Source organism: Macrobrachium nipponense, chromosome 12 (genome assembly GCF_015104395.2).
Source record: "Macrobrachium nipponense isolate FS-2020 chromosome 12, ASM1510439v2, whole genome shotgun sequence".
Classification (NCBI taxonomy): Eukaryota; Metazoa; Arthropoda; class Malacostraca; order Decapoda; family Palaemonidae; genus Macrobrachium; species Macrobrachium nipponense.
Genome location: NC_087205.1, coordinates 96,689,157 through 96,706,273, shown reverse-complemented (window position 1 = coordinate 96,706,273; position 17,117 = coordinate 96,689,157). Strand labels below are relative to the sequence as shown.

The window sequence follows — 17,117 nt, the reverse complement described above, 5'->3', positions numbered from 1 at the left end:
CACTAATTAGAGAAATGACAATTTGGACAGTTTCTTGGCCAACTCCAAGCTAATGATTGAATCATCAGCATTGGGTTGAAAGTCTAGTCTTTACAGCAACATAAGACATCATACTGTCATTGGTACCACAAGACCATAGAAGTGGAATGATCCATCTCACTGATCACCTTCGAAACATGTAGAATGACGAAAGACTTATGCTTCCATATGTAAATGGGTACCAAAGATGTTTGACTTTATTCAAAGGTGCAAGAAGACCGAACAGAACAGCACAAATTTCAGTTCTTAAGTTCAGAAAAGAAGGGCTATGATCAAGGTTCTTCAGAGGTTGAACCTGGTTTTGTGACATTTGAAACATTAAAAATTTTAAGTTCTGCAATAAAAAAAAAACTATCAGCAAGACAGAAATTTCAGCAAAATTTTAATCTCTAAATTGTTAAGAAGCTGACTAGATATACCTAATCCAGCAAATATTAACAAACTAGTATAAGTTTACATGATGAAAAGTTGTAAGTCAGCAGCTGTCACATACCTTACTTCAAACTGCATTCAGAGAAGAAATACACCACCACACGTCATGGGAACTTGCCTGAACTGTCTATGACTATTAAGCCCCTATTACACGTATCCGGTTTCCTACGGCGCCGTCGGTCGCGACGCTAGCATATGTTCAAACCGAAGCGTGATAGCAATCGGCCGTATGAATGCTCACCCACGGCCGGTCGGATAAACTTTCGCCAGTACTAAAGTTGGCCGTACAGCCGTCGTACGTCACGACTGAGGACGTAGCGTGTAATTGCTCACCGTATGGTATGAAATCAGTCTGAGGCTGCACCTGACAGTGGAAGGTCGCCACCATGGCAAGCTCTTGTGCCAGTGATTTCTTGAGTGACTTCATAGAAATTTATCGAAATGAGCCATGTTTGTGGTTCATTAAATCTAAGGATTATTCAAACAGAAGTGAGAAATGCAGCATATGGTAAATTAGTAAATAAACTTCAAGAAATTGATCCTAGTGCTAATAAAGATACTGTTGTTAAGAAATAAACAACTTGAGGAGCTCATACAATAAAGAGCTTAAAAAGGTGCAAGAGTCTAAAAGTTTGGGGAGCGGTTCAGACTCCATTTATACGCCAAAACACTCATATTTTCATCTGATGCATTTCATCAAAGACCAAAATGTGGAATGTGAACCATCTGTTTCAAACATGAGCCTTAATACACAGGAAATCAATGAAGAGGTATGTATATATAATCATGTCATATTTTATTTACAAACAAAAGAAAGCTTACAAATATTCAGTTGAATAATTCACACTATTTCTTTATTTAAATATTTGGATAACTCATTACCATTCAGTAGAAAAGCAAACTAAGATTATTATACATTGTCCTGCCATGCAACTTTTCCTTCGTTATTAAAGTAATTCATAAATGTATCTCGTACTTTCTTAGCAGCATTGGGGGTATTTCTCATAGTCCCTCTTTGCAAGCCTGCTAGTGATTGTTCGACTTGACTCATAATATCTTCAGCTTGTTCATCAGACTCATCTGGGATAGAATACCCGATACATTTTGCACGTAAAAAATTATGAAGTACACAACAAGCCAATACTACATATTTAGTATTTCTTGGCAATAAATTTATAGCAGTTTGAAAGATACGAAAGCGCGAAACCAAAATTCCAAACACTTTTTCGATAATTCTGCGAGCCCTGCTCAGGCGATAATTAAAGATCCTTCTCTCATATGATAAGTCCTTTTGACTAAAGGGTCTTAAAAAATCAGTTCTCATAGCAAAAGCTTCATCGCCTATAAACACATAAGGTAATACTTTTTCAGAACCTTCAATTTTATTTTCTTGCGGAAGATTTAAATGTCCTTTGCACAATTTGTCATAAAAAGTGGTCCTGTTTATTACCCCTCCGTCTGAAATTCGTCCATTGATGCCGAAATCACAAAGAATAAATTCATACTTTGCATTGGCAATGCCCATTAGTACCATACTATGGAAACCCTTGTAATTGTAGTAGAATGATCCTGATTCTGGAGGTGGCACAATCTTGACATGTTTGCCATCCACAGCTCCGACACAGTGTGGAAAATTCCAGATTCTCTCAAACTCCTTTGCGATTTCTTCCCACTCATGCTGTGTTGATGGAAACTGAAAAAAATAGTAATAGAGAATTATTTAACATATAAGGTTTATAGACTATGCTAGAATGAACTGGAAGTTATTTAAATAAATACCTATTTTACTTATAGAATTATAGAACTATTTCTTTCTTTCAAAACAGAATTTCCATGTTTATGTTACTAATTATTTTGCTTTTTTTTCAGCAATCTCAAGAAGACTATCTTACTGAAGAGAGGGAACCCAACAAGAGGATGATTCGTCGCTACTGCCTTCACGGCATACTACATCAGTCCTACCGGCACCACCAAAAAGGCGCAGATCGGTACAAGGCAAAGCTGATCACGTTTTGGACCTTGTAGCAAAAAGGATGGAAGCACCTCCAAATTCGGAATATGATGTGTTTGGTATGTATGTGGCTAAAAGGTTACAAAGCTTGCATTTAGCAAACCCGGGGATATATCCGGTTATTAAAAAGCTAATAAATGACGCTATCTTCAAGGGTGAAATGGGCACATTGACGCCCTATTCACGAATTGCCCAAAACCAAGCTCCATCTCTATCTAGCACTCCTGTACTTACTCCAAGCCCAAGTCATTACCAAGCTCCATCTCTATCTAGCACTCCTGTACCTACTCCAAGCCCAAGTCTTTACCAAGCTCCATCTCTATCTAGCACTCCTGTACCTACTCCAAGCCCAAGTCTTTACCAAGCTCCATCTCTATCTAGCACTCCTGTACCTACTCCAAGCCCACTACCAAGTCCATCTCTATCTAGCACTCCTGTACCTACTCCAAGCCCAAGTCTTTACCAAGCTCCATCTCTATCTAGCACTCCTGTACCTACTCCAAGCCCAAATCTTTACCAAGCTCCATCTCTATCTAGCACTCCTGTACCTACTCCAAGCCCAAGTCTTTACCAAGCTCCATCTCTATCTAGCACTCCTGTACCTACTCTAAGCCCAAGTGCGGATTACAATTATGAGACATATGATATTCTCCAAATGTAATGTAGGTACACATGTACATTTATGAACCTTGGATACTCTGGAATAAAGTTTGAAACTTCTTTATTTTTTTTAATTAACCTGGTATGAATGTTTCATACTAACGAGAAATTATAGTTATTTGTGCAAAATAAACTTACCTTCAGATATTTTGGGCCTAAACATTTGTAGATTGCTGCACATGTTTCTGGGATTATTGCACTGAGAGAAGGCTGCGATATAATTGTTGTAAACTTTAGATCGCTATATGTTCTTCCTGTAGCAAGAAATCTCAAAGTGGCTGAAAGACGCTCATGTGGACTAATTGCTTCTCTCATGCAAGTGTCCTTTTTTTCTATTAAAGGTGATACCTGACTTAAGAGTTCCAAATATGTGTCATGATCCATTCGCATGTAGTTAAACCAGTCATCTTTTTCTAGTGCTAGTTCCTTCATTAAGTTAACACGAGAGTATTTTTGTCGTTTACGCAGCCAATGTTTGGACCAAATCTTCCTTTTTCTTGTTTTCACCTTCAAACAGCACGCTAGAGCAATAGCAACGAGATTGTCGTCGAGAGAAGACATGTCACTCCTCCACCACAAACAGTGCCACACTCACCCACTTGCCACCGGCCGTTCAAATACGTGTAATAACTAGCCGTAGGCCAGAATTTTCCTACGGCGCCGTAGGCCAGGTTAGCCGTAGGAAACCGGATACGTGTAATAGGAGCTTTATGCATCCTCTGGCAGCAGAAGAGCAAGGGAGACTCAAGTGGCACCAGTGCAGTCCCATAAGGCCAGCTCCTTGGGTGGTGGCACTAGGCCTTTATTTTATTCTTCTTTCCAATTTTAACAAACTACACCTGTAAGAGAACTGCAACTTTAGATTCGTGATAACATCAGTGACAAAAAATACTGATGGATTCACTTTGACATGAGCCTGGGACCACAATGAACCTTGCTTAATTATGTTCAAGAACACGAAAAGTCTCATTTCAATGTAATGGAATAAAGATTTCTTGCTACCTTGTATTTACAATACAGTATCCTTTGGAGCTACAAATTAAATAGGTCACAAACATATCAGAATTTATGTCAAAAGAAATTTTACATGAAGCATACTTATTTAACTTTGAATATTAAAAAGTTAACTTTAACAGCAATCAAATTACAGACAGTACACGACTTTCAATTCCTTTTGGTGCATACACAACACACATGAGTTAAAAGATTTACCATTCTATAAGAGTGGCCAAATTCACTTACAATTAGGAGTATTCAAGAAATCCAGTATGAAACATACGTATATGCATGTTAAAATTCATACTTATAAAGTACAGTGCAATATCACAATATCTATATTCTTTGAATCTGAAATAAAGTTCTGAAACCTGAAATTTCCTGTAAACACTAAGCTACAAAACAACAAACATGGCCATCAACAAAACCAAAATTATGAAGGAACAGAAATACTGGTGAAGCCAAATCAAAGTCTGAAAAGTAACCAATCTTAGTAAAAGCAGCAGCAAAACTGTACAATCAAATGTTTAAAAAATACAAACATGTTACCAAAACTGGCATTTTGTCATTGGAAGACAGAAAAAATGACACTGAAATTAATTTGTATTTTTCATAGCTAACAAACCTGCCATCTTAACATAAGGATAAATCTACTTGCCCCAGCTGGAAACTGGTAAGAAAAATATTAAAACTGTGATGCAAGGAATTGGTGGCATTGGGGATCTGCCATCGTGATAACCGAGGAGGCAACTTTTGACCTCTTCTAACCCTGTGATGCATTCAATTTCTTCCAGCCCCGAGATAAAGGGGTGGTTAGAGGTGGGCAGTATACATTAAGACCACAGGTCTGTTAACTTTAAACATGAGGTGAGATAACAGGCCATTTAAAGTTGGTACCCCTAATAGGCCTAACGAGGCCCAAATGTTCGACATCTCTTGAGCACCCAACCTGAAACTGAAGAACAAGATAGCACTGCAAAAGTGATAAGATTTCCTGATTCCTCTCCCAAACCTTCCAAGGATGAGGCCATGGAAGAATGGGAATGGGTAAAATCTTCTATAATCGAAGCAGCAACTGGAGGAAGTTTTGACAAGGAAGAGGCAGAACAAAGGGGGAGCTTGAGAAGCATCCATCAAAGGAGGCGAGAACACTTCCCAAGATAGTGCTTCAGACCTCTTCTTATGCTGCCTCTTCTTGGCAAGACCTTCCATTGCTCAGGCAACCAAGAAAGACTCTCAAGGCAACGGTTAGTTATGTTACAAGCATTAGACCTACAGCTATTGTAAATAGAATGAGGATCAGTTTCATACAAAATGAGAAAACAAGAGCAAGGGTAGTTTGCTACTCCAGGACATTTCCTCCTAGGCTTAGAAGGCTTAGATGGGTTTGCATACTCAAAAGTCAAAATACACTCACACAAAAACACACAATACAGAAATATATCAAAACAACATTCAAAGCAATGGAAAACATGGGTAAGAGAGGAAAACACCGGCTTTTGAGAGGAAGGGCAGCAGCATGTCCTACCAACAAGGCAGTAAAGAAGAAAATGCATTACAGGGTTAGATGAGGTCAGTGATTGCCTCCTCACTTATCCCTATGGCTGATCTCCAATGCTACCAAATCCTTGCATCACAAAACTAATTGTTTTTACCTGTTCCCTGCTGGCACTAGAAGATTTATCCTTGTGTTAAGACCCAGATTTGTTACGCATATGAACAATTAAGAGTAAAACTGCATGTTTACCAAACTAATGCATTTTCCAAATGAAGCCACCACAATGAAAAGATTAACTCTCCTGGCATTTGTACCTCTTAAATAGTTCTTGGATTACATAAACAGTTAGCTCATCATTGGACAAGTGGATTTTGCGCTCGGCTACCAATCCGGTGGTCCGAAATTCGATTCTCGGCTCGGCCAACGCGAAATCAGAGGAATTTATTTCTGGCGATAGAAATTAATTTCTTGATATAATGTGGTTCGGATCCCACAATAAGCTGTAGGTCCTGTTGTTAGGTAACCAATTGGTTCCTAGCTATGCCAAAATATCTAATCCTTCAGGCCAGCCCTAGGAGAGCTGTTAATCAGTTCAGTGGTCTGGTAAAACTAAGATATACTTTATATACAGTTTTCTACTCTTGGAACTGTACCCAAAATTCAACACACATTACAGAACCATCAACATAACCAGAAAACAGCCCCTCATTTCCTAAAGAATCATAAGGGCATAAAAGGTGAGAAACATTGCCTCTAAAAAGTATTAAAAAAACTATATATAGACGATCAAGGCTTATATACAAACCCAGAATTCCTCAATATCAACTTTTAATTTAGTGGCCTGGTTAAACTATCAAATAGAAAAAACTAATGCAGGTAGTAACAACAACAAACTAAGTTTACCAAAAATCATAATCAAAGGATCATCTGTTAACTTGGACACTGGGAAAATCAGAATTTGTAGTACAGTATTAGCCTTTAAAGTGAGCTAAAGTCATCAACCTGGAAAAGGAAGACATGATTTTATTAGCATTTTAAATCTTAGCAATGTCATTAATACAAATACTTAAATATGACGGTGCAAGTACAAAAACGTGTCAATATTTATCCTTTGAAATTCTGCATCATTATAAACTTAAAACAAACAGTCAAATATTCTGACATTTTATGATAAAAGAAACTACCATACAAAAATTTTTTTCATACAAACCCATCAATATTAATCATCCTTAATCTGCCGAGTCTAGTTCCCCCACACAAATTTCTGAAGTCTTGAAGACAGAAGGAGAGAACGGTTAAAAGAAAGTTGAGATTCATGGCACGACTGGTCGAAAAATTGTACTAAGAATGAGGAAAAGGTGGCAGCACACACTCAAATGTTAAGTCCACAGAAACAATAATTACAGGACACCTCATCTTCAAGACAGCCCACATGTATCTCCAAAGGACAATATCTATTTGATGATATCGAACAAGACCCAGTCAAAGGGTCTTGTGAACAGGCTGCATGACTGTATACACAAGCATGTTCAAGGTCCAGTACAATCAAAACATCTCCCATCATTGTACCTATCATTGTTCTTTAGGGAACTACTGGGATAATGTTCAAACTCTTGATGTTGTCGGAAGAGAGACCTGAAACAAGAGGAAAAAATAAATATCATGCAACTCTGGTACTTTTCCTGTGAATAACAATGCTCCTGATGGGGGCATGGCTAATAACAGTTAGCAATTTCATTATAAATCAATCAAAGCTTAGAGCAAAATATCACATTATTACATAATATCAGCATTCAGTATTTTTTAATGCATGTAAATAAAAACTTACATCTTCAACAAGAACACAGCAAAGACAACTTTAAAAATTGGGCATCTGTCATTCACTTAGAATGCAAACTTCGTCTTTTACCCACCTCTCAGTTGCTGCCAATTAACCCATTAATGAAACTTACTTATCAGTCCAGTCCTTGAGTTTGACCTGTTGTCCACCTAGCCCACAGCCTAGCCTGGATCCCATCTGCTCCCATTGTGTCCATTACATCACCATCCCACATCCCCTGTTTGGTCTTATCCTGTCCATACCTAGCATCACCTACCTTTCCCAAATTTGATCGAAACAACCTGGTGATGTGTATAGTTGAATCAATATTTTCTGACCAGATTTGATATTGGCTCCAATGACTCTTTGACCTCATTCTAATACACAAATCTTATGCACAGCTAGGCTATTATCGACAGAAAAGGCCTAAGGTAAAACTTTACAATAGTTTTGCAGTCTATACCTCAGTAAATAATACGTTACATGCAAAACATCATAGAAGATAACTGATTTTTCATCCTAAAATACACCTGACAAGACTTTTACCCAACAATTTCAATGGCGCAATATGTTATTACAGTCACAGGTATTTCAAAGGTTGGGTCAAACCTTTTATGCATGCCCCAACCAGGTTGGAGCTACTGCTCATGTGCAGTTTTCTAATTGAGCGCAGTTTTTTTTCTAATTGACCTATCATATTCCCCAATTTAAATTTAATCCAGACTAACCAATCATAGGCCTAGGGTTATGCCCGCTAAGGCCGGGTTTGTTGACTTTGCTCTGAATTCGTCAATTTGATTTTCACCCACGAAAGTAATGGATCTTTGCCTTGGTCATGAATTAAGCAGTGTTGATATTTCAGTTATAGCCAGGGATCATGATTTAACTCTTGAGTGTTTAGCATGGCACAGTGTTAACGTATACTAAATAGTACCCTAGTTACCTTAATATTGTAAAATCAACCAAAAATAATAGATTCTGTTTCAACAAAAAGAATTTGGCTGGTCGAGGAGTGAGATGTCACCTTAATTTATCAGGGCTAACATGAACTTAATTTGAGAAAATGCACCTTATTATTGAGCACTTTTTTTTTTTTTTAACTTTAGCCGTTGTACTCAACCAGAGGTAGCATGTGCTGCCAGTGTATGTGAACATACCATAAATGGCTATTACAACTTTTGCCGGGAAATGGTATTGCATTACATTAAAAGTACTAGCACTCCAACAGGTGGTCCCAGAAAATTGTAAAAATAGAAGAGGCCAAGTTCAGCAATAGAAAGTCATGGTACCCGACCATACGAAGGAAGCACTAGTTGCCAAAATACGCAAGTGCATATTGCTGGGAATGAAAGTAAGTGATTGTTGGCTGGCATACTCCCAATTACAACTAGAAGGATACTTGCATGAAACCGTAAACCACTCACGAAACTTTGTGGATCAAGAAACTGTGGCATTAACCCAGAACACTGAATGTTGGTTGAAGGATGGTAGGACTGATGTACCAAAATATGGCAGAAGGGAAGACGCATTGGACAAATACGTGGCGTATCACCCTCCCGCTGAAGATACTGAGCATACGAAACCCAGTTCCATGTACTCATGTGAGCTGTCGCCACCCTGTACCCACCTCCCATTTCCACCCTGGAAAACTAATTTGACAGTAGTAGGGTAAGGTAAATGTTACTTAGGTAAACTTGCAACTTTCAAGCCCTGTGGTTGGCTGATCAACAGCCAATCAGGAACGTCTTAAGTTACGGGGCTGGGCACCAGATGAACGGGTGCTGTGAATTAGTTACTATAATATGCAGATTGTCAGTCAATCTATCAGCAAATAATATCTCTTATATAGATACTTTAGGCTAGCCTAACCATAGTGTTTCCCCTTACCCCATGAATTAGCCTTGTGTGTGTAGGGTGGCAGGCCAGTCGGTAGATCTAGGTAATAATTCCGCATCGGGTATTTCATTGGAAATTACAGTTTCCTATAGTATTTGGCTTGCTTATTAAGAATTTACAATTATTTTGGGGAGGGTCGACTGTAATTAACCAACACGAGGGGATATTACTAAACACAGAAAAATACACTGGGCGCCCCAATCCCTAGTGGCTTTCGTATTCACGGAATTGTTCCTTGCAGTCTGTGCTAAGATAATGCCTGGAATTATCAGCCAGTCACTCAATAATACAGAATATTTATATAGATAATGAGTAACCTACACAATGTGTTCCCCTATACCCCATGAATTAGCCTTTTGTATGTAGTGACAGGTCATGTCAATAATGAGGAATGTTTATGTAGGTAAACAGTAGCCTAGGCTAGCAGTGTCCAAATGTACATAAGGGTAGACTTCCCCAATTTTGTAGCCTCTTGTATGTAGATTGGTGGGTCAGCCTTTTGTATGTAGGGTAAACAACCGCAGACAATCCATCATCGCACTGGCCAGGCCTAATTCACTATATTTAATTGGTGAAACAAGAATACAATTACAACTTTAAGCATACCATTCAAAAGACTGAAGTTTCGTCAACATAATGTGACATATGAAAGCCCCATACGAACTAAAATAAGCATGTGAGCTCTTCGTAAAATATGTTTTCAAGGCAATTTTGAAATCCAATATGGCGGCAATCGTGTGGCTGGTCGTTCTAACCACAGACAATCCACCATCTTTCCCAGCCTTCCCAGCACTCATTTGAACAATGTTAGCATATATATGTACTAATGTTTATTGATCTTACTCAAGATTGCAGTTGTAATCAGCACAATAAAACATTTTGTTGCCTATATTAGTGAAAGTATGAAACTTTTTATTCTTGGGGTCATGATTTGAACTGAAATAATTTTTTCCTTGTAATCAGTGGTTTTATCCTTACTGCCATCACAACTCCACAGTGCTTATTTGATTGTAATTATACACATTTTGGTCTTAATTCACTCCACATTGCACTTGAACCACATTGCTGTTCCTGGTTCCTAAGCACTCACTCTGCAAACACAGTTACGAGCAGCAGACTACTACACTTGCTGAGGTGCAAAGCTTTATTCCCTTAATTGTTTACTTTACTTATTATTTAGTTTAACTTTTCTTCAAAATGTTTATTTAATTCATGTCTATTATCCCTTTCTTGCAACCAATTTAACCCCGAAAAATTACAGATATTTCTGAAGTACGAGCAGACGACGGCAAAAAGACTTATGGTTGCCAATCTAGTGGAGCTTCACACATATGCTGATGCATTTACAAACTGTTTCCATGAATTCTAGTTATCACCGACTACCACGGCTAGGCCACCCTCCGAAAAAGTACTTTAACATGTCCTGACACCAGAGATGGTCATCAGTCTTGAGTTGTTGGTTGTGATAACAGGAGCTCAAGACCTCTACTCTCCTTTCAAAGTAAGTATTTTCTCCAAGGTTAGAAATTAAGGCCATATTTTAAGATTTAAACAGAGGGTAATGAAAAGGGTGACCAACGCAGTGGCCACACCATCAAAACTTTCGAAATTTTTATTTACAACTCGGAATATTTTGAAGATTGACGCCATGTCGATGTTTGCCGAGTTGCTTGTGTCAATAAGCTTCCCATTTCCTGTGCTAAATCCGCACACCACTTGTACCCATAGACACTGGGGCACTTTCATCACAACAATTGTACACCCGACCTCTAACCATACTTATCGAAGGGGACTACGGCATTCTTTGTTGCGTTTTGCACTCTTCAATTGTTTATTAGAGTTGTCAATTGGTATATGTTTGCCCTCCAAACTGGGTATGAGTCTTACACAAAACCGGGACAATAAGTGAAATTAACGTATCTATTTGTAGTATATATAAACATATTACACCAATTTTATCATTACTGCATTACTATGATAACTAGAATTCCTGGAAACAGTTTGTAAATGCATCGGTGTATGTGTGACGCTCCACTACATTGGCAACGATGATTTATTTTTCCTTGCGTCGTCTGCTTGTAAGTATACATCTGAAATATTTGTAATTTTTCGGGGTTAATTTGGTTGCAAAAAAGGCACAATAGACATGAATTAAATAAACATTTTGAAGTAAAGTTAAATTAAATAAGGAGTAAAGTAAACACTTAAGGGAATAAAGCTTTGCACCCATAATCAGTGTTGTCGTCTGCTGCTCGTAACTGTGTTTGCAGAGTGAGTACTTAGGAACCAGGAACAGCAACGTGGTTCAAGTGAAATGTGGAGTGAATTAAGACCAAAATGTGTACAACTACAACAAAATAAGCACTGAGTTTCAGTTGCGATGGCAGTAAGGATAAAACCACCGATTACAAGGTAAAAATGAATTCAGTTCAAACCATGACCCCGGGAATAAAAAGTTTCATACTTTCACTAATATAGGCAACAAAATTTTGTTTTATTGTGCTGATTACAACTGCAATCTTGAGTACAATCAATAAACATTACATATATACGCTAACATTGTTGTTAGTAAGGGGCTTTCATATATCACATTATGTTCACGAAACTTCAATCTTTTGAAAGGTATGCCTAAAGTTGTAATTGTATTCTTGTTTCACCAATTAAATATAAGAGTGAATAAGGCCTGGCCAGCGTGATGATGATGTATCGTTCATGATTGTTTACCCTATATGCTACAAATAGATACGCTATTTCACTTAGGGTAAACAATCACGGACGACCCACCATCATCATGCTGGCCGGGTCTTATTCACTATATTTAATTGGTGAAACAAGAATACAATTACAACTCTAAGCATACCATTCAAAAGATTGAAGTTTTGTCAACTAATGCTTTATATGAAAGCCCCATACGAACTAAAATAAGCATGTGACGCTCTTCATAAAATGTGTTTTCAAGGTAGTTTTGAAATCCAATATGGCGGCGATCGTGTGGCTGGACGGGTCTAGTCACGGATGGACACCATCTTTCCCAGCCTTCCCAGCACTCATTTGAACAATGTTAGCATATGTATGAAACATTTATTGATCTTATTAAAGATTGCAGTTGTAATCAGCACAATAAAACAACATTTTGTTGCCTATATTAGTGAAAGTATGAAACTTTTTATTCCTGGGGTCATGCTTTAAACTGAATTAATTTTTACCTTGTAATCGGTGGTTTTATCCTTACTGCCATCACAGCTGAAACTCCACAGTGCTTATTTGATTGTTATTATACACATTTTGGTCTTAATTCACTCCACATTGCACTTGAACCTCGTTGCTGTTCCTGGTTCCTAAGCACTCACTCCACAAACACAGTTCAACTTTACTTTGTTATTTCAAAATGTTTAATTTATGTCTATCACCCTTTTTCTGCAACCAAATTACCCCCAAAAATTACAGATATTTCTAAAGTAGATACAATCCAATGTTTCTAACCTTGTTGTACATCTGGCTGCCCAAAACCGTAGCGGAACAGATGACGGATAAGTGGTTTATGTTTTTTTTTCTTTTTTGCTAGCACTTTTCATTGATATATTAGTATTTTGATTTTTATAATAACTGTATGCCAGAAATAAATGTAATCTTTAATGTTTGCATGCGAAGAATGGCAAAATCATCGTTGCCACATTAGTGGAGCTTAAACACATACGCCAATGCATTATTATAAACTGTTTCCATGAATTCCAGTTGTCATAGTAATGCAATAATGATAAATTTGCTTTAATATTTATGTATATATAGTACTTTCAATACATAGGCTAATTTCACCAATTTCCACTTTCCACGTTTTGTGTAAGTCTTATACATACCTAGTTTGGAGGGTGAACACATACCAATTGGCAACAGAGAGAGAGAGAAAGGAAGGCGAAGGAAGAATGAAGGGCAGGGGTGGCGGTGGAGGGGGGGGGGGGGTGGGGGGGGGGGGGGGGGGGGGTGGGGGGGGGGGGGGGGGAGGGGGGGGGGGGGGGGGGGGGGGGGGGGGGGGGGGTGGGGGGGGGGGGGGGGGTGGGGGGGGGGGGGGGGGGGGGGGGGGGGGGGGGGGGGGGGGGGGGGGGGGGGGACTGGTGGAGCTTTTTACGCGTGTTCGTATCCATTTCTGGATAATGGCGTTATTCGTCTCTTGGTACAAGGACAAGTGTCTTTATTCTTTACGATTAGCGATTCACGATACCCTTATAAATTACGGCACTGGGTGTAATGAACTATAGCAAAATTTCGTTCTGATAAGTGTGTTCGTTACAGAAATATTGCCAAAAATCGTGCTTGCACTGTCTCTGAAACCCATAGTAGGTATGCTGCTTAGTTGACAATCAAGTTTTTTGTAATAAAAGTATTTTTTACAAGCTAGCTATTGTATAAATTTGTATTTTTCCCAATCAAAACATATGTCCCTCAATGCTAACTTTCCTCTTCTAATGACTTTCTGGTCATCGCAAATTCAGCCCCATTAATTTCTTATGGTGCGAAAACAGACAGAGGCCGAGGGACCGAAAGTGATTGCGTCACACTACGGCGGTAATCCGGCAGTAAAACTTCTTCATATATCCAAAAAGTAAATAATAAAGATATATATGCGCATTACGATTATAACAATTACATGAATAGCTGATAACAATCTGCATGAATAACGTAATCCGTTCTCAAGAAAGTTGAGTATAGCATTTCATCTACAATAGGTACGAAAGTCAAGATGTCGTGACGTCATAATACTACAGGACTTAAAAGAAAGTTCTAATTCCGAAAAATAATTACTTAAATTTGCGTCAGAATCGAGTTACTTTTTCAATAAATATTTTCCAATTAATCATCATAAATATGTAAAATATTGATGTTTTACTATTCATTTAAATAATTATCTAGTGCACGCTTCGTCGTCGTCTTCTACCAAAACCGTTGTTTACTTAAAAACGTTGTGCCCAGTGACCGTGTTCCGATTGTTGTGATGAAAGTGCCCCAACATCTATGGGTAAAAGTGGTGTGTGGAATTATCACAGGAAACCAGGAGTTTGTTGACACAAGCGACTCCACAAACATCGAGATGGCGTCAATTTCTAAGATATTTAAGCCTAAGTAAAAATTTTGAAAGCGTTTTGGCGAGATTTGCACTGCTTTGGCCACCCTTTTCACTACCCTCTGTTTAATGCTTTAAATTTGGCCTTAATTTCTAACTTTGGAGAAAATACTTACTTTGAAAGGAGAGTAGAGGTCTTTAGCTCCGTCTCACCAACAACAAGTCGCGACTGATGCCCATCTCCGGTGTCAGGACGCGTTTTAAGTACTTTTTCGGAGGGTGTCCAGCCGTGACCGTCGGTGAGTTGAGCCAGTCCATGCGGTGGTTTACCCTATTTCTCCGGTTTTGTGTAAGTCTTATACCTAGTTTGGAGGGTAAACTCATACCAATTGACAACACTGATAAACAATTGAAGAGCGCAAAATACCACAAAGAATGCCGTAGTCCCCTTGAATAAGTACGAATAAGTACTGGTTAGAGGTCGGGTTTACGATTGTTGTGATGAAAGTGCCCCAGCGTCTATGGGTACAAGTGGTGTGCGGATTTAGCACAAGAAATGGGAAGTTTGTTGACGCAAGCGACTCCGCAAACATCGTGATGGCGACAATCTTAGAAATATTTTGGAGTTGTAAGTAAAAACTTCAAAAACGTTTTGGGGTAGTGTGCACTGCGTTGGCCATACTTTTCATTACCCTCTGTTCAAGTCTTAAAATATGGCCTTAATTTCTAACTTTGGAGAAAATACTTACTTCGAAAGGAGAGTAGAGGTCTTGAGCTCCTGTTACCACCACCAACAACTCAAGACTGATGACCATCTCCGGTGTCAGAACATGTTAAAGTACTTTTTCTGAGGGTGGCCAAAACCGCATTAGTCAGAGAGTTGGCCATTCCACTCGGTTGTTTACCCTAAGTAATGGCAGGTCAGTAAATCAAGAATTACAAGTCACGGACATCTTAGTATACCTACTTTTCTGTCTATTCCCTACTGTCAAAAACAGCGCTTTAGCAACAAGGTCCCCCTTATCATTTGTTGTAGTCCTACGTTTCGCACATTTAGTACTGCACGTTTACGAAAATTAGGTAGGTAGGTGCGTAAAAAAAACTGCGTTCGTGGACTTCCTAGCGGTATCTGCCATTGAGTTTGTTCGCCCCAACCAAAATAATACCGGTTTCCCAAAAAGTCCCTCTTACCGTTTGTTGTAGCCTTTTGCATACCTAGGCTAGGTACTAGGTAGGTACCTACCTAGTACCTAGTACCTACTATACATTTAGCTAGTTAGGTAGTAGCTAGGTACTGCTATTTACGAACATTACCCCAAACCGCCACAACCCCCCGTCCCCCCAAAAATAAATACAATGAAGTTTTGAAAACCAGGCCTATGAATCAATAAAATTTAACAAGATACAGTCACGAAAATTACGTTAGTCATACCCGGCCAATCTCCTGTCAGTTTCCCAGCAGATGTGGGATTAAACTAAACAATCCTTAAGTTGCCTAATTTGGACACATTCGTTATTAATCGAATTATAAACTTCAGATTATGTGAATGAATGACTGTGTAATATTAGAGAAAAAAACCTCCGACATATGAAATACCTTAACATTTGGTGTATAGGCTATAGGTAATCACAATTTCACAAAGTTTAAGCTTGTTGACGTTAGTAGTAGTAGTAGTATGGTCTGTTATGGGTCGACCAGGTCGAGGCGTTGCCTTTACAACGGCGCCTCTTAGTCGGGCGAGGTATTTTTATTTATTAAGCTCTAATTCTTTTGTCTTTCCTTCTCTTCATAATATGGTTGTTGAAGGTCAATTATGAAATATATCTAATATATTCTCATAAAATGGACAAAAGGTGTCTCCATTCTGGTGTCTCTTGTTTACTAAAGCATTGATGAAGTTTGGTTTGGGAATATTTGTACCTAATATGTATAACCTAAAAAATGTAGGCCTATATATTTATATATTCACAATATAAAAGATATAAAAAATATCAATTAAAACAGTTTTAGCGCACCCATACGTTATTTTAAAACTTAAAGGCTGATAAAACTATTTCATTATTGAAAATATAATTGAAAATTATAAAACACGTTTTAGAGAAGTACGTAGGTAGTATGGCTGCAAGGCGTTTTCGTCTATATTATTCGTGTCAGAATACTTTATAAACGTATATGCAAAAGTACATTTAGGATTATTTAATTTACTACAATGCAGCAAATTAGAATTTATCACATATACAACTCTGGCAGTTGCGAAATATAATAAAACAGAACTGCAAGGCCGGTGGTTTTTTTTTTTCCCAAAGAAAGTTTAGGCCGTTTTAAAGGCAAATTCCACTTACTACCTGATATTGCTAGACGGAGTGACTAACAAGACTTAACTAGTTTATGAAAAACATGGAATAATTTCCTTTCTCTACTGTTCTAAACTTACCAGCATAACTGTACGCCACTGGATTTTTTTTTTATACACTGCATTATGAGAATTGAAGGACCACTTCTCTCATTATTACTCACTTGACTTTCTCCGTCGCTCCAGTTAATTGTTATTCAGTTTAAACGTAAATAGGGCTAAAAGGAAACAAAATTAACAATAGAATATGTATGTCACTGATTGACAATTCTTCTCACCTTGCTTGTGTGTTCTTCAAATGCCAACCCATATAAATAAATGGACTAATATGTTTTCACAGGCTGCGATGAAAA

The 17,117-nt window shown here is 38.3% G+C and overlaps 1 protein-coding gene across 5 annotated transcripts; it reads right to left on the bottom strand.

The window, feature by feature from the left end:
• Positions 1-1,250: 1,250 nt before the first annotated feature.
• LOC135224684 (putative nuclease HARBI1) lies at positions 1,251-17,095 on the bottom strand. Of its 5 annotated transcripts, XM_064263941.1 has the most exons (5): positions 17,043-17,095; positions 6,847-7,271; positions 6,540-6,638; positions 3,281-3,981; positions 1,251-2,164 (listed from the first exon to the last, which is right to left on the bottom strand). In XM_064263941.1, exons 4-5 carry the CDS (start codon positions 3,701-3,703, stop codon positions 1,382-1,384), a joined length of 1,206 nt encoding a protein of 401 aa, XP_064120011.1. In that variant the 5' UTR covers positions 3,704-3,981; positions 6,540-6,638; positions 6,847-7,271; positions 17,043-17,095; the 3' UTR covers positions 1,251-1,381. The 5 variants fall into 5 exon arrangements, with proteins under 5 accessions (XP_064120011.1, XP_064120015.1, XP_064120012.1 ...); XM_064263945.1 differs by having other exon boundaries at positions 1,251-2,149; positions 3,281-6,638; XM_064263942.1 differs by lacking the exon at positions 17,043-17,095 and adding an exon at positions 16,008-16,083 and having other exon boundaries at positions 3,281-6,638.
• Between the last annotated feature and the right edge of the window lie 22 nt (positions 17,096-17,117).

Bases quoted from the DNA above. Each gene is read 5' to 3' on its own strand.
- LOC135224684 (XM_064263941.1), bottom strand. From the start codon at position 3,703: ATGTCTTCTCTCGACGACAATCTCGTTGCTATTGCTCTAGCGTGCTGT. The intron at 2,165-3,280 runs GTAAGTTTATTT...TATTTTTTTCAG, and splicing joins TAGGCCCAAAATATCTGAAG to TTTCCATCAACACAGCATGA.